Source organism: Primulina eburnea, chromosome 6, assembly GCF_022965805.1.
Source record: "Primulina eburnea isolate SZY01 chromosome 6, ASM2296580v1, whole genome shotgun sequence".
Taxonomy (NCBI): Eukaryota; Viridiplantae; Streptophyta; class Magnoliopsida; order Lamiales; family Gesneriaceae; genus Primulina; species Primulina eburnea.
In genome coordinates this window covers 38,657,014-38,683,135 of record NC_133106.1, presented here as the reverse complement: position 1 = coordinate 38,683,135, position 26,122 = coordinate 38,657,014, and the positions used below count along the sequence as shown (strand labels likewise).

The 26,122-nt window shown below is 33.5% G+C and overlaps 2 protein-coding genes and 2 pseudogenes across 5 annotated transcripts; 2 read left to right on the top strand and 2 right to left on the bottom strand.

Moving 5' to 3' along the window:
- Positions 1 to 3,603: 3,603 nt before the first annotated feature.
- Positions 3,604 to 8,829, top strand: LOC140835179 (nuclear transport factor 2-like). Of its 4 annotated transcripts, XM_073200616.1 has the most exons (10): positions 3,604 to 3,994; positions 4,911 to 5,045; positions 5,626 to 5,796; positions 5,884 to 5,932; positions 6,245 to 6,510; positions 6,607 to 6,793; positions 7,196 to 7,317; positions 7,403 to 7,468; positions 7,662 to 7,743; positions 8,533 to 8,829. In XM_073200616.1, exons 1-10 carry the CDS (start codon positions 3,956 to 3,958, stop codon positions 8,742 to 8,744), a joined length of 1,329 nt encoding a protein of 442 aa, XP_073056717.1. In that variant the 5' UTR covers positions 3,604 to 3,955; the 3' UTR covers positions 8,745 to 8,829. The 4 variants fall into 4 exon arrangements, with proteins under 4 accessions (XP_073056717.1, XP_073056714.1, XP_073056715.1 ...); XM_073200613.1 differs by having other exon boundaries at positions 3,605 to 3,994; positions 5,626 to 5,932; XM_073200614.1 differs by having other exon boundaries at positions 3,607 to 3,994; positions 5,626 to 5,932; positions 6,613 to 6,793.
- Positions 8,830 to 9,576: 747 nt separating this feature from the next.
- LOC140833627 (uncharacterized) lies at positions 9,577 to 11,912 on the top strand (annotated as a pseudogene).
- A 2,792-nt stretch (positions 11,913 to 14,704) lies between these two features.
- On the bottom strand, positions 14,705 to 17,130 carry LOC140835178 (cytochrome P450 83B1-like; annotated as a pseudogene).
- Positions 17,131 to 23,395: 6,265 nt separating this feature from the next.
- LOC140835177 (cytochrome P450 83B1-like) lies at positions 23,396 to 25,625 on the bottom strand. Its single transcript, XM_073200611.1, has 2 exons — positions 24,659 to 25,625; positions 23,396 to 24,183 (listed from the first exon to the last, which is right to left on the bottom strand). Exons 1-2 carry the CDS (start codon positions 25,547 to 25,549, stop codon positions 23,566 to 23,568), a joined length of 1,509 nt encoding a protein of 502 aa, XP_073056712.1. The 5' UTR covers positions 25,550 to 25,625; the 3' UTR covers positions 23,396 to 23,565.
- Positions 25,626 to 26,122: the final 497 nt, after the last annotated feature.

Genomic DNA, 26,122 nt, shown 5'->3' with positions numbered 1-26,122 from the left:
AAATTTTCGAGGATATCGTATTTCATTCAAAATTAATATATGGGTTAATCATGAAAACATAAATTTATTGAGATACATATAATCTAAACATATATTCCGATACAACTATTATTCGTGAAAGTTAAAATATGAAATCAATACAATAATTTTATATTTTGATGAGATCCTCTTTTCAAAGAAGTTAATATATATTATATTGTTGTAAAACAATAATGTTTTGTTAATTTACAAGGAAAGCTGAAACATCAAATAAATAGATGACCAAATTAAAGGGATTACGCCGAAAGCTTTTCAATGTTGAGTTGGTGGAATAAGTGAATGTTTGATCAATAATTATGAGTTTGATTCCAGCTACAAACAGACAAAACTATCACATAAAGTTTGTCCAGTGTGATTTATCCAACTAACATGATTCACATGCTACTGTGTTAATATTCGGGTTTACGCAATGTGCAAATGAATGGTAGCGGCTGCAAGATCCATTACTAGAGTTATCACTTATCACATATGTTTTATCAAGTGTGGTGTACTAGCTTATTTAATTGGTAGATTATTGCATTAATTCGAGACTCCACACTGCATACAATGTACGAAGGCTAGCTACATTACTAAAGTTTGTATTTTCATATATTCAAAATAATTTCGCAATTTCGTTTATAGATACATAATATGTTTTCATAAAGACAGGAGACAAGAAAGGGAAGTTCTACAGTTTAGTTAGACATTTGTCACAATATATGTTTTTATACCAATAACACGAATAACAATTTTTAACGCTACTATTTCGATATTTTATTTATTTTATTGGATATATAGTGTTAACTAATTATGAATAAAATAAATGATCAATAAATCTCCAATAACATAGTTGTATTTATGTTCGGTCTCAGTCAGACACTTCCTCGATCTCGATTATTTTATCGGATGGAAATAGATATTAAATATTGAAACTTTGATACTAATATAAAATATTTGAGTACCAAATATTTCAGATATGACACTATTATATGTTTTTTAATAATCGATAATGTATTATTAATGACACATATGAAAATCATTACAAAATATTAAAAATATGGTATTAATATATGATATTCGAGTACAAAAATTTTAATTCTGATACTAACATATGATTTTTAAATACTCAAACATGTTTAACAAATATTAGTATTAATGAATCATGTCTTTTTTAATTAAAATCGGTACAAAATATTAAAAATGCCATATTAATATATGATATTTCAGTATTAAATTTTTCAGATATAATATTAATAAATGATATTTGAGCATACAAACAAGTGTAACAATTATTGATAGTAATATAACTTTTCCAATTTTATAATTAAAATTTTATTTTTTGTACCAAATCTAAATCATTTAGTACTAAAATAACATATATTAGTTCTAAATTTTAATATTTTGGATCGAATTCCATAAAAAAACACATGTAGGTCTAGATGCAGAAACATTTTTTATAAATACCTTTAAAAAAAATTTGAATTAACGCTGAAAAAACAGATACCGAACACTAAAAAAATTATATTGGTGGAGACATAAAAACAAGTATATATATATATATATATATATATATATATATATATATATAGTTTTGATATCCTGCACACCTACTGTGCACACCTTTATGAGCACCTATGAGGTGTCACTCATCTATTGGATGTGATGAAATATAGAAAAATTGTGCATCCAATGGGTGAGTGACACCTCATAGGTGCTCACAAAGGTGTGCACGGTAGGTGTGCAGGATATCAAAACTTTATATTAGTTTTGATATCCTGCACACCTACTGTGCACACCTTTATGAGCACCTATGAGGTGTCACTCATCTATTGGATGTGATGAAATATAGAAAAATTGTGCATCCAATGGGTGAGTGACACCTCATAGGTGCTCACAAAGGTGTGCACGGTAGGTGTGCCGGATATCAAAACTTTATATTAGTTTTGATATCCTGCACACCTACTGTGCACACCTTTATGAGCACCTATGAGGTGTCACTCATCTATTGGATGTGATGAAATATAGAAAAATTGTGCATCCAATGGGTGAGTGACACCTCATAGGTGCTCACAAAGGTGTGCACGGTAGGTGTGCAGGATATCAAAACTTTATATAGTTTTGATATCCTGCACACCTACTGTGCACACCTTTATGAGCACCTATGAGGTGTCACTCATCTATTGGATGTGATGAAATATAGAAAAATTGTGCATCCAATGGGTGAGTGACACCTCATAGGTGCTCACAAAGGTGTGCACGATAGGTGTGCAGGATATCAAAACTTTATATTAGTTTTGATATCCTGCACACCTACTGTGCACACCTTTATGAGCACCTATGAGGTGTCACTCATCTATTGGATGTGATGAAATATAGAAAAATTGTGCATCCAATGGGTGAGTGACACCTCATAGGTGCTCACAAAGGTGTGCACGGTAGGTGTGCCGGATATCAAAACTTTATATTAGTTTTGATATCCTGCACACCTACTGTGCACACCTTTATGAGCACCTATGAGGTGTCACTCATCTATTGGATGTGATGAAATATAGAAAAATTGTGCATCCAATGGGTGAGTGACACCTCATAGGTGCTCACAAAGGTGTGCACGGTAGGTGTGCAGGATATCAAAACTTTATATTAGTTTTGATATCCTGCACACCTACTGTGCACACCTTTATGAGCACCTATGAGGTGTCACTCATCTATTGGATGTGATGAAATATAGAAAAATTGTGCATCCAATGGGTGAGTGACACCTCATAGGTGCTCACAAAGGTGTGCACGGTAGGTGTGCAGGATATCAAAACTTTATATTAGTTTTGATATCCTGCACACCTACTGTGCACACCTTTATGAGCACCTATGAGGTGTCACTCATCTATTGGATGTGATGAAATATAGAAAAATTGTGCATCCAATGGGTGAGTGACACCTCATAGGTGCTCACAAAGGTGTGCACGGTAGGTGTGCAGGATATCAAAACTTTATATTAGTTTTGATATCCTGCACACCTACTGTGCACACCTTTATGAGCACCTATGAGGTGTCACTCATCTATTGGATGTGATGAAATATAGAAAAATTGTGCATCCAATGGCCTAGATTTCAGAAACCCATGGGAAATCTTTATAAAATTGAAAATTCATGGCGATAATTTTCAAGATTGAAACAAACTTCTTATTTTAAAATTTTTTTAAAATATATTCAAACTCAAAATTTTATATTTTATAATATTTAAAAAAGCATATACACCATAATATATTATTTTAAAATCCAAAAAATCATTGAAAATGGGATATAAATGGAAAGAAGCCAAACATAATGTTTCTCTTATCTTTAAAGGCAAAAACTTGTGTGAGACGGTCTCACGGGTATTATTTGTGAGACGGATCTCTTATATCGGTCACCCATAAAAAAGTATCACTTTTTATGCTAAGAATATTACTTTTTATTGTGAATATGGGTAGGGTTGACCCGTCTCACAGATTATGATCCGTGAGACGGTCTCATATGAGACTCACTCATCTTTAAAATGGCCAAACTTCCCCTTATGTGTGTTTTTTATATAATAATATATACAAACACGAAAAACACAACAAGGCAGGCAGCAGAGAAGAAAACCAGTGGTCTCCACCGCTCTATGCCGTAACAAAGAGCATTTCGTCTCCATATATATACCAAAAAAAAAAAAAAAAAAAAAACACATCCCAGCCCTGAGTCCATACAGAATCGCGCTACACCACAAAGTCTCGTCTCATTCATTAAACTAGCAGTTCAGTTTTTTCGAGCGTAGGGGCTCCTTGAAAATGATAATGAGTGATGAAAGATGGCGAAACTGAATCTGGGTTGTGATTAGTTCTGTTGATTCCCGAATCGATCTTCATAATTGGGGTTTTAGATCTGGGTTTTGTCTTCTGAATCTGGGTTTTTCTCCATGGCTTCCGCTTTTCCTCTGCCTGTCACTGCTGCCCAGGTCAAGTCTTGAATCTTTCTCTAGGCCCGATGAATCGTTTTGTTTGCGAGCAAGTGAATTGATTCTGTCTGCTCATATGTTGTGTACGCCTTTATATATGCTGATATACCCATTTTGATGTGTCACTGATGGACCAGTTAATTTAGCGATTGGAAACTGGAAAGGAAACTTGCATTTTTGTCAGAAGGTGTGAATGCCTACTGTCTTATTGCTGCTGTATATGAATATGGGTGGTGGTTCCACTGCCAGTATGCAGCAAAAGAAGCTTTCTGGTGCAACAGTCCATTGCAGTGGCTAATTTACTTGTATACGTGGCTGCTTTTATCCGTGGATATACTTACATGACTGACATGCCTTTAGCATGTATGGATAAACTTAGTTATGTGCTATGCATATATATTATATGAATCTTGAGTAGCATTGAAAATGTGTTTCACTGTATTTATATTCATGGCCAACGGTATCGTGGACATATACACAGAGGTTTCTATTTTTACAAATCTCGGGGAATCAGTATGTAGATAGGTTTCACTTGTGATCAATTTGTTGTGACAATTTGGGTTCTTCATATGATACAGCTATAAAAAATGCTCCGTTTTTTAAATCCATATGACTGAAATAGAAAATATCTCGCATTGTTCTATTCCCTACAGATGCAGAATTATATGCTTATAAATATCTGGTCTCTCCTTCTGATACCTATGTTTGCACTTGTGCAATAATACAACGTATGTGATGGTAGAATGCTGCACTCTAAGGCATAAACTATATCAGTTATTTGTGTGGATCCTCATTTTTACATCACTTGTTATGATATAAGGAAGTGAAGAAATGTCATTAATGGAAATTCATCTCCTCAGTATTTGTGTATGATGATGGACTTGTTCGTTGACACTCTTTGCCTTTTCTTGTGAAGGTGGGGACATACTTTGTCGGGCAGTACTATCAGATGCTACAGAACCAGCCAGATTTCGTTCACCAATTTTACAATGATGCCAGCACCATGCTTCGGATTAATGGAAACTCAAGAGAAACTGCTAGCGCTATGCTGGTATTTTTAGAAAAATCTCTTACAAGCACTAGTCATCTAGTTAGAACGTGAAGAATAGACTTTTTTTATTATTAATTTATTCTATAAATGTTTAAAATGTGACAGCATAGAATAGTCTGCAGCATATTTTTATGATGTTAGTGGCATGATTGATTTTCATTTGATTTTTTATCCAATCAACATTGGGTAAAATTTTGTTGCTATATTTTCATAGTTTGTGGTTTCAACATTCTGGTCTCTTGGCCATGATGATAATCATAACCTACCTCGTTTGATATGTCATGTGTTTTTTGTTGTGCCCCAACCCTGTGTGGCTGTGTATGAAATTGCAACAACGAAGAACCTAGACTACTATTTAACATTGATCTTAGGTAAATTGATCTGGAAGGTTGTGTACTCGTTCTATTTTGTAGTTTAAACTCAGTATTTCAGCATACTATATTTAACGATGGATTCAGCGCTACATTCACTTTGATTAATTCCAATGTAATTTTACATGATCACGCCCTTCATCCTGTTATTTCCTCTGTAAGTAGAATGGGTCAATGTTGGTTATTGAGCTTTGCTTACCTCCTTGCAGCAAATCCACCAACTTATTATGTCACTAAACTATACTGGGATAGAAATTAAGACTGCACATTCTTTAGAATCTTGGAACTGTGGAGTTCTAGTGATGGTTTCTGGTTCGGTGCATGTCAAGGGATTCAATACAAGGAAAAAGTTTGTGGAAACCTTTTTTCTTGCCCCTCAGGTGAAAGGATACTTTGTTTTCAATGACATATTCCACTATGTTGACGAAGAACATATTATTCAGCATCCAATTGCGTATTTACCTCAGAGAAATCTTGACTCCAACCTGCATTTGCCAGCTACACTTCATGGACAAGGTTGACCTTTTCATTTTGTTCTGTTTTTTAAATCTTAGTTTCTAGTGAAAATATACGTAGCCAAAAGGAGGAAAAAAACTCTGAACTGAACTTTTGGGGACTTGACAATGTGGGAGTGGTGCTAAGTATTTAGCGCACTTTCTTTGGGTGCTAAGGAACTTATTTTAGCAGTAACATGTGTTTCTGTTTATGTCATTGCACCTATAAACGCTAATACAAGTGATATGCTCCATTCCGTAGATAATTTAAAGCTAAATATGGGAAAAAACCTTGGTACCTTTGCTAATTATATGGACTTCGGCCATTTTGCAGCATCCAATTATGGGTTGAATGGAGATTTTCAGTCCAGGGAGTTTTTGGCTACCAGAAATATCGAAGATAATGGCCCTGCCAATAGTCACAAGTATCCAGAAGAACAGCTTCAGCAAGTTCCTGCCTCAGAACAGGTTCTGGACGATAATTTTGATGTGCAGTTGAATGGTTCAATTCAGGGAACTATGAACTCTGTACCTAACCATCTATCTTCCCCCATCGAAGAACCTGTTGTGGAGCCCCAAAAGCATACATATGCTTCCATAGTACGTGGTTAATAATGAGAACTCACACTTTTTGAGTTGTACACTGTTTTTGTGTGGCCAGTTTCTCATGAATGTATCTCTTACGATGGCTCAAAGTTACAGGTTGCTAAAGTACAATCCGCTCCAGCGGTGCCCATTTCACCGTTTTTGAGCAAGCCTGTTTCTCCTTCAGATTTGCGGCACTTACCTGAACCCAGAATCCAGCCGTTGGCTGCATCCTCGAACCCACTTGAAGGGACTAGTTTGGAGAGTCTGGAAGAAGCACAGGTTGTGGAAGATGAAGGTGACTTTCTCCCACTTCTCTGTTATCATTTTTCATTTTCTGGTGATCTAGATTATATTGGAAACCTCAAGCATAAGGCTGCGTTTGGATCATCGAGATTTTTTTTCCTTTCTTTGGTTACGGAGGAATATGAAAGAAATGTTCTTAAAATATATTGAGTAGGTTATCTATAATTAACAGTCATCTACTCTTTACTTCGTGATATCCAAATACATTCAAAGAGATGTGAAATTGAGATTGATTTTACATCTAAGGAAAATTCAAAATCTGATATATTGATTGCATTTTTTCCCTTGTTGATTCCTAAATTTTTAGTCCGATATATCAGACAAGTTTTTGGTTTTCATGATAAAAATTTGTTTCTAACCTGTTGGTGTATTTCTTTATATTCATTTTCTGTAGTTGAAGTAATGTCGGTGTATGTGAGCAATGTTCCCACTACTATGGCTGCTTCTGAAATCGGGGAGGAGTTCAAGAAGTTTGGTAAACTCAAGCCTGATGGTGTGGCCATTAGAACTCGGAAGGTCATTTCCGTTTTCCCTTTTGTCCATGCGCTTTAGTGTCTTGTGCTAAACTGCTAAAAAATGCATACCTTCTTTTTGTAAACAGGATATCGATGCATGCTATGCATTTGTTGAATTTGAAGACGTCTCTGGGGTGCAGAATGCGATTAAGGTTTGAGTCGTATGTCTTTTGATTATTCTTTGTATTTTCCATTGGTCGTTATATCTATAGGAGATTCTAAACAGAAAGTTTGTGGTCCCTATTCCAATAATTTTTGCGTCGCTATAATAGAATCTCTGATAAGAGCGAATGTCTCTGAATAAGAAAAGAATATGACCCCATGTCTTATATCGGTTACTTGTAGGCATCCACGGTTCAGATAGGTGCACATCAGCTCTATATTGAAGAGCGACGACCGAATAGAAACAACTTCATTCGAGGAGGAAGTATGTATTCCTGTTTTATGCTTTTGACTTGCATGAATTTATGAAATTTTATGGGGCATAAGATTTTTTTTCACACTATTCGTTGGTAATTCCTCTGGCTTTCCATTTAACTAAGACGTGTTGGAAATGAATGCTTTCTTTGCGACAAGATAAACCTTCAAGAGGTCCATAACTGGATGTTTAAAGAATGGCAAAGCTAGAGTTCCATTGGTTCCTTGCATATGCATGATATTGCTATGGAATAACTTATTCATCAATCCTAATTTGCACAAGCATTCTTTCCGAGAAACTTTCTTCTTCTTGTCTTCAACTGTCCTTGCGACCACTAAAGTGCTGATATTAAAAAAAAAGATAAAGATAAATGAATTGAATTCCTTGTTAAATTCTTTCTATATTAGAATGGATTGTGAACTTTACCCTTCAGGCTTTAAGAACCTGATTTACTGCATGAATGAAATGCTGAGGCTCACTCATGTTTGGTTTATTTAACAGTTTTAGCAAGGGGCAAGTAGGTCGTTTTGCAGCAACTGTTCAGATTATTTTCCGGGGATATAAATGTAAATCTGGTTTTCAAAATGAAAGACTTGTAAATTTTGGTTTTGCATTTGAATCTCACGTTGCATCGAGGAGACGGAATATGTGATAGCAAGACATCATCGTGGTTAAGTAAATTCGAGCTTTAACTTTGCCCAAACCTTACCACCAAAAACAGATGCATCCCACTTGGTTTCTTCTGATAATCACCACGACTGTTCTTAAATTCTTTCATGGTTGGCTTGTTTTGAACAGGAGCGAGGGGTAGAGGCCGGGTTAGCTACTATATGGAAGGAACAAGAGGACGTTTTGGTGGCCGAAGTTTTGGCAGAGGGATCACACAAGATGGGACTGAGCGTATTTACAATAGACCGAGAGGGAATGGTTTCTATAGGCAGGTACCTCGACAAGAAAGAGCGCATTCCACCTATCAGCAAGGATCGAGGAATGGGCATCACTCGGAATGACGATTCGAACGGAACTTCGATTTGGACAAGGAATTTTGAGGCATGGAGTAATATTTATTCTCAGTAGTTTTTTTCCAATTTTTTTTTTTACAAAATTAACGGAAGCATGTCTTACGTAAATGTTTTTGGAGGTAACTAGTCATTACCGAATATTTTTGTATTGGGAAGTGACTTTACGCCATTTTTTAGATACTTGACTATATTGATGCGGTGGTTTATAAATTTTTATGGTTATTTTATTATTATTATTACAAGTTAGTCAAATTTTTGGCATCAGAATTTTCCTCTGATAATGGAGTGACTATATATGGAAGTATGGAACAGTGTACCTTGTTCGAATTAAAGCGGCCCCTGTTACAATTTTTTTAAAACAAAATTAAATCTCAAGTGTAATATTTTGCAAAAAGTTAGAACACTAGTTTCAAGATGAAGTATTTTGCAGGTGCTTGTGGGAATTTCTATATTTAAGAGTTTTGCAAATAATTTTTTAATAAAATAGGTTTGATGCTTGGGAATTTGAAAGGCTTATGAATTATGATATATACTTTAGAATCTAAATTTCTGTGTGATGAAATTTGCCAAAAATATTTAATTAATTTTATGATTTAATAATGATGATTAGATACAAATATAATTAAGTTGATTAATTTTAGAATCAAGAAAATATCTACCTACTCTCAAAATCCTGGACATGTAGAAAGAGTACATACAGTAGGTGAATGGTGATCACCATATCTCAGGACCACAAACAATTCGGTTAAATATAGTGTTGTCTCCTTATTTTCCCCGTCCCATATATCCCCTGATTTCATGTTCTTTAAAGAGGTCATTATCATCTCTACCCCCCATTTCTTCCTCCCCCCGAATCATACCTACATTCCCTCGCCGGAGTGGCGGCAGGAAAAGCACATCACCCACTGCCACCTCCGCCACCATCTTCAAGATTCATATAAAATGTACGTCAACCAAGCCTGACGTTTACTTTGTCTCCATGTTATGCATTTTCGGACAAGAACATGGCGCCGCTCTTGAAGCCCTTCCAACTATTGGAGATAAATATTATCTCCGCGCAAGATTTGGAGCCCGTGTCCAAGAAAATGCGCACGTACGCCACGGCCTGGATGAACCAGAGCCGGAAGCTTACGACATGCGTGGATGCTGAGGGCAAGAATAACCCCACATGGAATGATAAATTTGTTTTCAGGGTAGATGAGGATTTTCTCGGGCGAGATACGTCCGCCGTCATGATTCAAATCTATTCCGTGAACTGGTTCCGGGACGTTCTGGTTGGGACTGTTCGCGTACTAGGTTGGAAACCTTATTCCACCGCCTGTCCGGTCGCACGGCCACCGCAGCCATATGGGAATGCGGTTTGTAGCCCTTCAGGTATAGTATTCCTATAAGATCAGACTTTATCATTCCCACGAGGAAGATCAATAAAAACGAAATTGTATGTGTTATTTCCATTTAAATTTCTAGGTTTTTCTCAGGTTGATGTCTAGATATAATGATTTTCGACCTTGTCCATGTCCACTATTTTAATCCTCATCTGCATTGTTGTTAATGCATTGCATGCCATATGTGTGTGTGTGTGTGTATATATATATATTATGGTTGATTAGAGTTCGTATTCATCGAAAGATTTCACACGATGGAACTATTTAAACGGTTTCAGAAAAACAATTATATTTATGAAAGATTCGATTTTTTTATTGCATGAATAAATGATTTTGATCGTGAAGATGTATGAAAAGGCAAAAAAAAAAAATCTATATACAATTAGACATCGTTGGTAAGTGGTTACAATATGCTACTGTTCTAGCTAGCTAGCTAATAGATTTTCACTTACCAGTCTTTAATTAAATAGCAACACAACACAATGGGCGATGTTAGTATACATAACTTAGGTGCATTACTTTTACTTAATGTCATCTTTCGATTCATAAATCTCTTATGGCATAGGTACGTCGTCCATCAGGACGTCCACAGGGAATACTAAACATCGGTGTGGCCTTACTAGACAGCTCCATGCGTAGCATGCCACTCTACACGCAACTCAGTGCATCAGCTGTCGGATTTCGCGACCTAATGGAGGATCCACCCACTCTTCAACAACTAAACCAAAAGAACGAAAATCCCTGCATTGTGAGGCCTATCTTGCGAAGAACAAGAAGTGAACGTAGCGAACGAGTGACAACGGACGATTTCTCCCCGCCAAACAGCTCACTCGTTGTTGTGACAGACAAAAGTGGAGCTAAAGAAAGTTCTATACTGAGCATCACAGAGCCTGTGAATCCATTTAAAGGAATGGTATTCAAGAAAGGGAAAGCAAGTTCAGTTATTAGTGGGGCGGAGCTTAGAGAGAAGCCTAAAGAAAATGATAGAAAAGGGAAAAAGGGAAGTTCGGTCTTAAGTGATTCAATTTTGAGCAAAGAATCTTCCTACTTCTATAAGATGGAAAAGGGTTTATTTAAAAGTACCGTTGACCCCAACATTAAGGGGGGAAATGAAAAGGCTGTTGATGAAAACCCTAAACACAAGGTTATAGATGAGAAATCTGTGACAAAAAATAAAGTGCCCAAAAATGGCATTTCACCTAAAGACAAGGTCCAAGAAGGCAAGAAAGGGCAGCCCATCTCAAAATACAATGGTTACAACGAGTATGTTTCACCAAAGGGGTTGATGCCACGTGGTAATAAGTACGGGGTGGGTGCACAGATAAAGAAGGGCCGTTCTCTTTGGTCGGACTCCGAGGTGGGCCCTTCTCCTTCTGAGGTGGCAGCAGTGATGATGGCCGAAAAGAAGTATCATTTATCGGATAATCAGAGCTCCGTGTTGGATGGGTGGAGCTTGGATGAAAGTGTCGAAGGGCTTAGGTCAAAGTTGGAGAGGTGGCGAACAGATGTGCCACCATTGTATGATCGTAGCGGATACTCATCGAGCAGCTACAAGTCATCAGCCTAAGCATCCACGGAGGAACTCTCATGATGGAGGAAGTGGTTTGTTTTCATGCTTCGGAAACATATGTGGGTATGAGTGTCAATGTGTTTGTGGTAAGCCACCGGGAAAAAGGACCCGTAGCACAAGGTTTCATAGCCCATCACTTGGCACCTCGGGACGATCTTTCCTCTGAGAAATATCTCAATATGTCGTGCAACAAGATGATTGGTAATATTTTTTCTTTCTTTGATATCTTGTTAAATATTATTTGGGGAATTTGATATTTGATTTGCAGTTTCATGGAAATGAAGGACATCAATTCTACGACAATATATACTATTTTTTAGAATGTACAAGTTATAATATTGGTGATTAAAAATGAGCTCAAACTGTTGTATCCTAATGTAGAAAAATTTACAAAGGATGAGCACAAATGGAGTTGGGAACTTCTTGCACGCAAGTATTGAAGGCATGGAGTTGGCTAAAGAGTTGTTTCAAAGTCGTGATTTTGCCTTCTTATGTATTTTTAAAGACCATGAAAGATGCGTTTGCTATGTTAGTGCTTGTAATATAAAGTCCTGATTGTTTCTAAGATTCCTTTTGACATGTATTTCATTCTACTTCTTATAGATATATCAATAAATGGCATGTATGGCCAACACCCATGAGGTGTATTCCCCGGATATGTAAGTTCGAATCCAAGTTAAAACAAAATCTTTGCCTCCATTGTGATCAAATAAATAAATGACAAATGTACATGAACTACTTCTACATTTACTGCAAAGAGTTGCATTCGTGTGATTCAGCATATAATTAATTGCTTAACAGGCTCCTACAGCCATCAACTCAACTTGATTGATGGCTGTAGGACTAAGTTCTAACCAATGTGATTGTTAAGAAGGCGCAAGCAAACCAGAAGGGAAGAAAAGCTTAAACTTCTATCTAGACAGTCAAAACTCAAAATATACAAGGTGCTTCAATGGTTAGCCCCAATATATGATCGCTAACAACAATACACATGAATTTGTATGAGAAATTTTCCCATAAATTGAAGCAAGAACGAAATTGATTGGGATTCATCAATAACAATAATTACTATCTGTAAATTGTAACAACAGAGACGGTCCCAGTGACCAGATCTATGAGCATGTACGGTTCAAAAGGAATCGACATGGCCCTACGAAGATTTGAAACATGCTTCAGCTGGGGGAATTTTGGGGTCAGAAAACGACCCATCCAAGATATGATTCGATGTCCATTTGTTTGCTGCCTCTGTACAGTGTATGCCATCCCACCGACGGGTTCTGGCTTTCGGATAAACAGGGAGAGTAACGTGATAAATGAAAAACTTTAGAAGGGAAGTTGGAATTGTCAAAGAAATTTCGTCAGGCCGGTTGCAGTTTAAAGGTAGTAAATACATTGTCAACTTTAGACTACTGGATTTTCGGTAAAGTGACATCTAACTGATGAAAACAAGTGGCAGACTCATAACTCTGTATTTATGAGTTTCTAGAAGTATTCCTCAAGAATTCCGCGAGTGGCTGCTGATTTTCTCTTACCCTGTGGTCCGCTTCTCATGGATTTATCCAAGTGTATAGCCAGTAGCATTATGTAGTCGATGAATAAACTCACGTTGTCAAGGGAAAACAAACAAACCACCTCGAATTATTATTATTCTTCCGATGATCTCGTGGGTCGAGCGCGTGCACACCGCCTGAAGGAAGGAATGCAGATGCTTCATTTCTCTACTTCTTGGTACCAAGGAAGAGCATGGCTTGTCAGATGGAAACTCTTCTTATCAACCAGCTCTCTGCTCAAGGGTTCCACCTGACAAATATAGCTGACGGAAAGCATCGAAATTTGGGGACATCTGAATTACCGGAAAAGGAAATGATGGCCTGATAAAGTTTCTGCCTCTCCCTTGTAACTTGTTAAGCTACAAATTGATGCCAAGTAAAATGTACAGGTGATTCTATTGTTAACTCTAGGTTATAATATATAGAAGATGATTGCTTGCATATTCCGCATGTATCATCTCGTGGATGTGGCGATTTTGGTTTCTTTTTTGCAACTGTTTTGGCAAATTTGGACAGACCTCTTAGTATTTGTATCCGAGGATGTTTTCCATTTGATGTTCTAATATGCTTTTAGTAATCATATATTATTATTTTGGCCGTCCAGAGATTGTGATATTCGGTATTGGTAGTCAGCTGTGTATGTCATCTAAATATTTCTGTGGAAAATTAATTCAGAAATAAAGTATTGTGAAATCGTTTCACGCAAATTTTGTTTTCGGGTATTTTTATAAATACAATATTGTTTCATCTATATAAATTATGTAGCATTATCAGTTAAATTATGTACATTTAAAGTTAAATATTTGTTTTAAGTTGGTATCAATAATTAGATTGTGTAAAAAAATTATTATTTTTTATAAAAGAGAATCAAATTTCTTTAATTTTAATGCAATAATTTATTTCATATTTTCACATTATATTTTGTAAATATTTTATTTTTTATGCAATTACTTTAAATTTGCGTGATGAAAACCAAAATTTTATTTTTGTAAACTAATGATATTTTTGGACCATCCAGCTTGAAGCTGTTGCAGCATCATGAAGCCAGGTTGCGAACTAATATGACCATTGTTGTGAAGGTTATGCAGCCACTTTTGAAGTCTCCTGCACTGCTCCGGAGATTTAGAACCATTACCTGTTGTGTTTGAATTTGGATTCTTGTGAGTTTTGCAGAGCGTCGTTCGCATGAAAGTTCTTGAAAATTAGAATATGTCCAGCAATGCCAATTTTACATCAGGATCACTACTTTCTCCAAAAGCAGAAGAAAACTGTAAAACATTGTAATTATTGTTCTCTTTCATTTCAACTTACAATCCTCATTTTTCTATATATGAATGAATTAGTTTGAAATTCTTCTCATATAAAATATATTTTAACCTGTACTTATTGGTTGGAAGGGTGAAATCTGTTCCAAAGCCAAAATCTGGTCCCAAAATTTGGAATAAACTAAGAAATAATTAAGAAAAACATTGATACATATTTATTGCGACTTGATCCTCTCAACTCAGTACGATCTGCAGATTGTTAAGAGGTTCATGGTATTTTATTACAAGACTTTATATAGTTATAATATAATTATATGAAAAGCACAGTAATCTATATATATCTCACAGGCCATAAAATCAAGTGCTGCATCTTACTAGTTATATTCATATCGTTTGCCCAGAAGGCAAAGCTCGTTTTTCTTGTGACTTGTAACTCCAGGAGCCACTTCCATGTCAATGTCTTCTTTCTTCAGTCCACGGGGCAGCTCCCAGTCGAAAGAGTGGAGAAGATTGGCAAGTCCAATCTCCACAGTCGCGATACCAAGATTCTTTCCAGGGCATCCTCTTCTGCCGGATCCAAACGGGAGCAACCCGAAATCATGCCCCAAGTAGTCGATGGTACTATTCAAAAATCGTTCAGGCATAAATTCGGTTGGGTTTTCCCAGTATTCGGGATCTAAACCGATAGCATGGACGTTCACGTATACCATGGTTTTTGCTGGGATGTCGTACCCATCTATGGTGCAATCTTGTATAGTTTCTCTCGGAACTGAGAGCGGGGTTGGAGGAAACAATCTCAGTGTTTCTTTGATGATTGCTTTCAGATAAGGAAGATTTTGGATATCATCTTCATCTACGCTACCTTTGTTTCCGACCAAGTTCCGGATCTCTTCTTGTGCCTTCTTCATCGATTGGGGTTTCTTGATGAGAGCAGTCATAGCCCAAACTATCAATGCTGCACTTGTTTCTGTTCCAGCGACGAATACGTTCTGTGATAAAAGTTTTATATACATATTACAAATCAATAATCTTTAGATAACTGATGGACTAATAAAATTTTGAGTTTTTTTTAAGTAAATACCATTATTTTTATTTTTTATGCAAATACCATTATATTTTGAGATCGTTTTTACTTTATAAGAGGGAAAAAGAAACAAATTATTTATCGAGTTGTCGGAAATTAATATGCATGCAATACGAATAGTACTATAAATTGATGAAAACGCCATAAAGAATTAACATCTCAAGTCCAGTGAAGCAAAGCCTAAAACATATAATGCCCGTATAGACTTACTTTTATTTTAAAAAATATCTTTTATAAAGAGTTAAATATTATTACTATCTGTATTACAATGTTTTATATACATTTAATTAATTAAAATAGCTAAAATAATTATAAGTACATAAACTTTTTAAAAAAGTTTTGAAAAAACATATTGTAATTATATATCAAAAAAAAAAAAGTTAGAGCACCAACCCTATTTCTACCATAACACAGAAGCGATTGACATCCTCAATTGAGTGTGCGGTATTTTATAGCATAACTTAAAGGGCACTTGATTCGGAGATGAACTGTTAAAATGCATTTCTTTTTCATGATTCCTAACTTCTGAAATTCTAGAAATAAATGGATGGGGAATTAGAAAATCGAAAGTCATACCATGAGAATTCCCTTGATATTATCCCATTCAATCGGAACTGAAGCGGCTTCTTCTTGTTTCAACTTGATCATCAAATCAAGAATGTCTCCACTCATTGATTCAGGCCGATTCGGGTTGAGATGATCATCTATAAGTTCTTGATAAAGATCATCCAAATCCCTGAAGTTCCTCTCCAGTCTAGAGTTCAACCCAGTTAATTTATCAATCCAACCCAATGAAGGGAAATAATCGCCAAAGAAGAAGACTACACATAATTTTTGAGTTTCTTTAAAGATCTCGTCGAACTTTCTTTTACCCATGTCATCGTACTTTTTCCCCAATCCAGCTCGGCATACGATCCTATTAGTCAAGTAGAACGTAGCCTGGCTCAGGTTAATCACCTCGACGAATCAGATTTCTTGTTCATATCTTCGATCATGCGAGAAACTTCATCTCTTCGAATGGGACTAAATGAGACCACCTGTTTAATACTGAACAGATGGATGAGGCTCAGTTTCCTCATTTCCCTCCAAGTTTCATTGTACTCAGAGAAAGCGATATCTTTGCCATTGTAAGAATATTTATAGAAGCCAATAAGTCCCGGTCGGCCTGCGAGCGCTAGATCATTATCCTTTAAAGCTAGTTTGGCCACCCTTGCAGAAGAAATTACAATCGCGGACCGACAACCGAATTTCATCCACATGAGGGGGCCATACTTTTTAGCGAGTCCGTAGAGGTAGAGGTGGGGATGCATGGGATCGAATTCATGCAGATTCCCGATGATCGGGAGCCCTTTTGGACCTGGTGGGCGACGAACAGTTTTCTTAGAGTTTTTCGGTTTAAAGAGATTGAAAAACAAAATTATTGAGAAAGCGAGTACTAGGAGAAGAAGAATAGACATTGTATGAACCATGTTAAAGTGCAGAAGTAGATTCTTTTTTAGTTAAATCTATATTTCCACTTTCTTCGTTATTTATAACGGCCGGGGTTTGATTTTTATTCATGATAGTCCCCGGAATTGAAATTTTGTTTTCATTTCCCTTTTGGATTTTATGTGGTGAAATTTTATAAGTCGTCCATAGCACGTAGGATAACAATTTTCATTAAATTGTTAGAGACTTGCGTAATTGAGATACGCGAATTATTTCAATTGAATGACAAACTAAACCTTTTCTTTCAAGTTGGATGAGAGATATTAAAGTTGAATACCGACGGCCACAAAAGTCTATTCGGGGGACCTTCATCAATAAAGTCAATTCCTTTAACGTTTCATATTTGAAGACGATTATCATGCCGATTCTTTTCAATTTGTTTTATGTTCCTAAGAAATTTCCCAAGATATCATCCATCTTCATATTGCTCCAAGTCAAACACGTTTAACCATGAATAAGAAGCAATCAAAAATATTTATATATAGTAAGATTTTAATAATGTTTTATAGAAATTGGTAAATTTGTTCTTAATGTTCAAATCATATATATGTATACAGATTAAAAAAAATTTGAAAAAAAAAACAACCACCTTGAGTTTCCTAAAAGCTTATGAATTATGGTCGTGACTCGTAAATTACCGGTTTTAAAATTTAATAAAGATGATATATATATATACATACATGAATATATATATATATTATATTTAATATAATTGTATTAAATTAGATATATATAGTATTACTATTCGTCACCGATAACTCGTGAAATGTTTTGTTACGTTTTATCAATTAAATCGTTCTTTGTTATCTCATTACTCACATTTCCGAAGTACTAATTGGTTCTTTGTAAAAGATCATTTATGCATATATGTTGTTTATTATGCATGTAATTCAGTGTTTGTGTCTTCAGTCATATTGTGTTATATAAAATAAATCATATGTTAAGGTAATTCATTTTTTTTTGAAACCCTAATCTATAAGGTGGAGGAGGGATCGAACGCTTGTCATCTATACTATTTATTAAGACTGAGCACCTTATAAAAACTGCCAAAGAGGACACCATCTTTTTTTCCAGTTTTACCCTTACAGTTATAGTAATATTACACTTTTGTTTTTTTGTTTTTTTTATTTCAACACACACTTTTATTTTTATTTCAATCATTCAAATATCAATTTAGTCCCTCCATAATTTGTCAATTTACACTTTAATCCATCGATAATGATAAAAAAAATTGTACACACACGCAACGCATGTGCAGAGTAACTAGTTTTCATGAAGAGTACAAGTGAGAACTAAGTAAAAGAATTCATAAATACATGTATTTTAATAGTTTAAAATTTGATTTGTATGTGAGAGTACTCGGTTCCATAATAACTTAGACGTTATCTAGGCTCTATCCTTTTGCCCTAATATTGTGTATCTATTTCGAGAAGAATCAAACTTGCCAGCTGTCTCGGTCGGTGGGCTTTTGATGATGGCCCATTTGGACGATTTTTCTGATATATATCGAAACGTATCGACCCAATCTATATTTAAGATGAATAGTAAAATTTTTGACATGAAAATAATACATTTGACAAAAAAAATAATCAGTAAAACGTTCTCGTCCAGTTTTATAAATATATGAGAAGCCTAAATGGATCGACTTCAAATGGCAAAGTAGATATTTTTGAGCAAAGGTCATCTCGTGTATTTTCTTCTTTGCGAATTTAAGTTTTCATAACTTGATGGTGTTTGAAAATAAGAGCGAAAAACTGAAGTATTTTCAGACATGATACTTGATAAATAAGTTTTTTCTCATACTATATTTTTAACTAGAAAAAAAAATATCTTTATTGGAGAATATCTCTCTCTTCATTTAACCGAATAAGTATAGAGTGTGTTTGGTTGATGTGATTAACCAATGATAAATAAATAATCATACTTTTATCTAATGTTTGGTTAAAATTTTAAGATATATTAATAATCCTTTTGACTTGGTTTAAAATCTAATTTTATGATTAATTGTTTGATTATTAATCTAATAAATTAGGTGGGATAAATTATCATCACACCACATATGACCTTTTTCTCCTTCTCTTATTTCAAAACTCTACTCACACCACAAATTAATTTTAATAAATTTAAATTATAATTATAAATATTTAATTATCTATCAAATTATTTTAAAAATATTTATAATTATTTTAAAAAAACAATAATATTATAATTATTACTAAACTTTATTTAACATTAATATTCAAAATATTATTACTATTTTAATTATTAAAGTAATTGCATATTCACATATTTATTTCTAATAAATATATTTAAATTAATTTTAATAAATGTACATTATAATTACAAATATTTAATTAGCTATCCAATTATTTTAAGAATATATATTTAATTAGCATTTGGGACATTTTGGTCATTGTAATAAAATTTACAAAATTAATCCATCATTTTAAAATCATACCAAACACCATGTTATTTATCCTCATACTATTAATCTATATATCTAATTTTTTAATCACTCTAATTATTAATCATTCACTTATCCTATCACACCAACCAAACACACCCTATAGAGAATAACACAAATATTGGGTGTAAGAGTGACCAAAACAATTTCATTCATTTAAAAAAATATCATAATTAAAATTTGAAAAAAATCAAAATCAACATGTGACTAAATTTGATATTATAATAAACTATATAGAAACAGTTCTGCTTATAAATTATTTTTTTAATAAGTACAAACACTCCCGAAGGAAAATCGACTTTTAAATTTGAAGGCGACGAAAGTCCGAGCAATTAATGTCAATGCCTAGGGCAATTTTAAAATAATATATCGATTTTTGGGCTTTGAATTTTATTCCCCCGTCTCGGTCGCGAGGTTGAGCACATCTGATAGTGATCAATTTATTGATTATAAAAATTTAATTATCTTTTGTTTTTTATATAAAAAATTCGAATTAATTGATGTCTTAAATGTTGTACTTTTTATTTTACAAATTTAAATTTTTTATTAATATCATTAAAAAAATTATTTTATAAATTTAAAAAAAAAATTGTAATTAATATTTTAAATAAGCAGAATTTTTATTAAGAGATTTAATTTGGGTATGAGGTCAATAAAAAGTTATTTGGGATTTTTTTTTGGAATTGCAAGAGAGATGAGTGATGCTTTTTTTATATATGACATTGATGTGGTAGAGTGATGATCATAAAAAAAAAAAAAAAATTGAATTAGGTTATGGATACCATAAGGTATAATATAGATATATATAATAATAAGCTTTCAATTATATACATGCAATCTATCTTCCCGAGAGATGCATGCTACTGATCCATCTATTAGAAAATAATATTTTTAGTCATATTATTTTTTTATATTTTAGCTTTACAAAGTTTGATTTTGATACATATTTTTTAGCATATTTCATTGGAGTGATGATATGACACCGAAAAATACAAATATGTTATCTGAAAATGTTGACTCGTCTGATTTGAAACATCAGCAAATAAACCAAAATGACCGATAATTAAAAGTTAGTGTGACAAAATTAAACTATGAATACTTAATAGACAAGAATAAAAATTAAACAAGTTAATATTCAAAAATTATTTTCCCCATTTATTTGCTTCAAGAGAGTATACATTTCGTTGAGTTTTATATATATTCGCTGAATTACTTTAAAATAAGGTTTTTTGTTCGACATAATAAATGGTGTGAATTATCTGAAGATTCCAAGAGAAAATTCAATTAAAACACGTGCCTTTTTCCCCCCGCAGAAATAGCGCAGTGGCCTCCCCACCATCATCAATAGTATGCTCATTTTGTGGGGAAGTGGGAACTCGAAATTTTATTTAAATAGACAGTTTATTATATTTTTTTTGGGGGGAAAAAAGAAAGATATTTTTTGAAAAAATAATTTAATTTGGTGGCCCCACCGACAATGGCATATGTAACAACTGAATATAACCAAAAATCAAGAAGACTCGCATGGGATAATATATCAATTTCTCTTAGTTTTATACAGTTTAAAAGGCATGTTTTGGTTTAATTTCCAAGCAATTAATTATGCGTTAACTTTTTCTTTCTAATTTTTTTTCTTACGTCTTTTCTTTATGTTCCCATTGATTCCATTAAATGAAAGTCAATTCAACACATACATTAAAAGCTTCTAGAATGCTTTCGTTACTTGTCGTCCAAATATTTCTTCAAACGAAGATACACACAGACACAAACACACACACAATAATAATAATAATAATAATAATAATAATAATAATAATAATAATAATAATAATTTGATCTTCTATACAATAACTATGGAGCACATGTAGATATTGCTTGTGAGTATTGTTGAGATGATATGAAATGACATTTTGGAATGTATAATTAATTTTTTAATAATTGCTAAAAAACTCCGTTGACGTGGATCCTGAAAAAATTGTTGATAGATTTCTACTTATTTTTGTACAATGTCACAGATTTTTACATAATCTTTTAGATTGATTTTAAATGATTTTTATTAACATTTGTAAACATTTTTATATAATCTTATAGATTTTGTAATTTATTATTGTGAGTTTTTTAAATTTATTTAAATTAACTATTGAACGTAAATATTTTTTTATTTATTTCTAATATTTATCTCTCTTAATATAATATTTTTTATATAATAATTTTACGAAAATAATAAATAAGTCAGTACTAAATTTATTCTATTAAACTTCAATTATACAATCAAACATGTTTATTTAAATAATTAATATTTTTTTAAAAATACATAACAATAATTTTAAATATTAATAAATAATCAAACTTAAAATAATTTCATTCATTTTAAAGTAAATTTTTGTATAAAAAAATAAATCAATTTTGTTAAGCAAGACAAAATAAATAATAAGTATGTTAAATATTGTAATTAGGGTAACTTTATAAAATTTCAATATATTAAATTTATTATAGTTATTCTTTATATATATATATATATATATATATATATATATATATATATATATATATATATATATATATATCATTCATTCAAGTTAAAAATATCATGTTCAAGAATTTTGAGTTATAATCAAAATCAAAATATAGATTAACTAAAATTATAGAAAATAATTAAACATAAAATTTTATATAATAATTAATAAAAAAATTAAAGTTTACTTATTAAAGTTATAAAAATTAATTATTATTTTCATTTTATAGGTAATAAGATATAATATATTTTATTATTATTTAGTGTAATAATTTTTTTAAATTGTTAATTAATATAATTTTAAATTTTACAAGGTATTGTGACTGAAATTCCAAAAATAAAATGAACGATATTAATAATTTTAATTTTTAAATGATTGTTAATATATATATATATATATATATATACTTATTAAAATTATAAAAATTAATTATTATTTTCATTTTATCGGTAATAAGATATAATATATTTTATTATTATTTGGTGTAATAATTTTTTTAAATTGTTAATTAATATAATTTTAAATTTTACAAGGTTTTGTGACTGAAATTCCAAAAATAAAATGAACGATATTAATAATTTTGATTTTTAAATGATTGTTAATAATAAAAAAATTATGTTTATAAAAAGTACGTATCAAAGGAAAAATAAATGGATGACAAAAATCATTTGTTTGCTGCCTCTGTACAGCGTGGGTCGAGGGCGTGCACACCGCCTGAGGAGGAATGCATAATGCTTCATTTCTCTACTTCTTGCCTCTTGGTACCACCAGGGAAGACCGGAAGAGCATGGCGTGTCAGCTGGAAACTCTTCTTATCAACCAGCTCTCTGCTCAAGGGTTCCACCTGACAAATATAGCTGACGGAAAGCATCGAAATTTGGGGACATCTGAATTACCGGAAAAGGAAATGATGGCCTGATAAAGTTTCTGCCTCTCCCTTGTAACTTGTTAAGGTACAAATTGATGCCAAGTAAAATGTACAGGTGATTCTATTGTTAACTCTAGGTTATAATTTATAGAAGATGATTGCTTGCAGATTCCGCGTGTATCATCTCGTGGATGTGGCGATTTTGGTTTCTTTTTTGCAACTGTTTTGGCAAATTTGGACAGACCTCTTAGTATTTGTATCCGAGGATGTTTTCCAATTGATGTTCTAATATGTTTTTAGTAATCATATAATCCTTCTTTTTCTATGTTTGAATCAATTAGTTCGAAATTCTTCTCATATAGAATATATTTTGACCTGTACTTACAGGTTGTAAGGGTGAAATCTGTTAAAGCCAAAATCTGGTCCGAAAAATTGGAATAAACTATGAATTAAGAAAGAAAAACATTGATACATATTTATTGAGACTTAATCCTCTCAACTCAATACTTATTCTGCAGATTGTTAAGAGATTCATGGTCTTTTATTACAAGACTTTATATATTATAATATAATTATATGAAAAGCACAGTAATCTATATATATCTCACATGCCATAAAATCAAGTGCTGTATTCATATCGTTTGCCCAAAAGGCAAAGCTCGTTTTTCTTGTGACTTGTAACTCCAGGAGCCACTTCCATGTCAACGTCTTCTATCTTCATTCCACGGGGCAGCTCCCAGTCGAAAGAGTAGAGAAGATTGGCAAGTCCAATCTCCACAGTCGCGATACCAAGATTCATTCCAGGGCATCCTCTTCTGCCGGATCCAAACGGGAGCAACCCGAAATCATGCCCCTTGTAGTCGATGGTACTATTCAAAAATCGTTCAGGCATAAATTCGGTTGGGTTTTCCCAGTATTCAGGATCTAAACCGATAGCATGGACGTTCACGTATACCATGGTCTTTGCTGGGATGTCGTACCCATCTATGGTGCAATCTTGTATAGTTTCTCTCGGAACTGAGAGCGGGGTTGGAGGAAACAATCTCAGTGTTTCTTTGATGATTGCTTTCAGATAAGGAAGATTTTGGATATCATCTTCATCTACGCTACCTTTGTTTCCGACCAAGTTCCGGATCTCTTCTTGTGCCTTCTTCATCAATTGGGGTTTCTTGATGAGAGCCGCCATAGCCCAAACTATCAATGATGCACTTGTTTCTGTTCCAGCGATGAATACGTTCTGTGACAAAAGTTGTATACACATATTACAAATCAATCATCTTTAGATAAATGGATGAAAACGCAATAAAGAATTAACAGCTCAAGTCCAGTCAGACAAGCCTAAAACATACCGTATATGCTTAATTTTATATTAAAAAATATTATTATGAGTTGAATAAATAATATTACTCTGTCTATTACAATGTTTTATATACATTAAATTAATTAAAATAGCTAAAATAATTACAAGAACACAGACTAGTTTTTAAAGTTTTGAAACAACATATAGTAATAATATATGAAAAGAAAAAGTTAAAGCACGAACCCTCTTTCTACCATAACACTGTAGCGATTGATATCCGAATTTTATGGTATAACTTAAAGGTCACTTTATACGGAGATGAAATATTAAAATGCACGTCTTTTTCATTATCCTTAATTTCTGAAATTCTAGAAAATAAATCAATGGGGAGTTAGAAAATCGAAAGTCATACCATGAGAATTCCCTTGATATTATCCCATTCAATCGGAACTGAAGCGGCTTCTTCTTGTTTCAACTTGATCATCAAATCAAGAATGTCTCCACTCATTGATTCAGGCCGATTCGGGTCGAGATGATCATCTATAAGTTCTTGATAAAGATCATCCAAATCCCTAAAGTTCCTCTCCAGTCTAGAGTTCAACCCAGTTAATTTATCAATCCAACCCAATAATGGGAAATAATCACCAAAGAAGAAGACTACACATAATTCTTGAGTTTCTTTTAAGATCTCGTCGAACTTTCTTTTGCCCATGTCATCGTACTTTTTCCCCAATCCAGCTCGGCATATGATCTTATTAGTCAAGAAGAACGTAGCCTGGCTCAGGTTAATCACCTCGGACGAATCAGATTTCTTGATCATATCTTTGATCATGCTAGAAACTTCATCTCTTCGAATGGGACTAAATGAGACCACCTGTTTAATACTGAACAGATGGATCAGGCTCAGTTTCCTCATTTCCCTCCAAGTTTCATTGTACTCAGAGAATGTAATATCCTTGCCATTGTAAGAAAATTTATAGAAGCCAATAAGTCCCGGTCTGCCTGCGAGCGCTAGATCATTATTCTTCAAGGCTAGTTTGGCCACTCTTGCTGAAGAAATTACAATCGCTGACCGACAACCGAATTTCATCCACATGAGGGGGCCATACTTTTTAGCGAGTCCGTAGAGGTAGAGGTGGGGATGCAAGGGATCGAATTCATGCATATTCCCGATGATCGGGAGCCCTTTTGGACCTGGTGGGAGGCGAGCAGTTTTCTTAGAGTTTTTCGGTTTAAAGAGATTGAAAAGGAAAATTATAGAGAAAACAAGTACTAGGAGAAGAATAGACATGGTATTATCCATGTTAAAGTGCAGAAGTAGACTGTTTTTGAGTTATAACTGTGGAGGTGGATTGTGTTTTTATTTCTACTTAAATCTGTGGAGGTGGATTGTGTTTTATTTATACTCTTTGTTATTTATAAGTGGTTTGATTTTTATTCATGATAGCCCCCGGATTTGAATTTTGTTTCATTTCCCTTTGTGAAATTTTACAAGTCATTGATAGCATTAAATTGAGAATCTGAGAATTATTCAAGTGGATGATAAATTAAACCTTTTCTTTTAAAGTTGGATGAGAGATAATTAGGCAAAAATTTGTTTGAGAAGGTCACACGGGTCGTATTTTGTGAGACGGATTTTTTATTTGGGTCATCAATGAAAAAATATTACTTTTTATTTCGAATAACGGTATGGTTGACTCATCTCACAGATAAAGATTTGTGATGCTTTATATTTAAGTTGATTTACGAGGGCCACCAAAGTCTATTCCGGAGACCACCATGAATAGATTATAATATCCAGCCATGGACTACTTAATCACATTGATTTACGAAGGCCACCACGATCGATAAAGTCTATTCCGGAGACTACCATGAA

What these genes read in the sequence shown, in the direction of transcription:
- LOC140835177 (XM_073200611.1), bottom strand. Translation starts at nt 25,549, where the DNA reads ATGGATAATACCATGTCTATTCTTCTCCTAGTACTTGTTTTCTCTATA. An exon ending in ATATCAAGGGAATTCTCATG is followed by an intron (nt 24,184 to 24,658) that starts GTATGACTTTCG and finishes CTTTTGTCACAG; the next exon opens with AACGTATTCATCGCTGGAAC.
- LOC140835179 (XM_073200613.1), top strand. Translation starts at nt 3,956, where the DNA reads ATGGCTTCCGCTTTTCCTCTGCCTGTCACTGCTGCCCAG. An exon ending in AGCTACACTTCATGGACAAG is followed by an intron (nt 5,933 to 6,244) that starts GTTGACCTTTTC and finishes GCCATTTTGCAG; the next exon opens with CATCCAATTATGGGTTGAAT. An exon ending in AGCATACATATGCTTCCATA is followed by an intron (nt 6,511 to 6,606) that starts GTACGTGGTTAA and finishes GATGGCTCAAAG; the next exon opens with TTACAGGTTGCTAAAGTACA.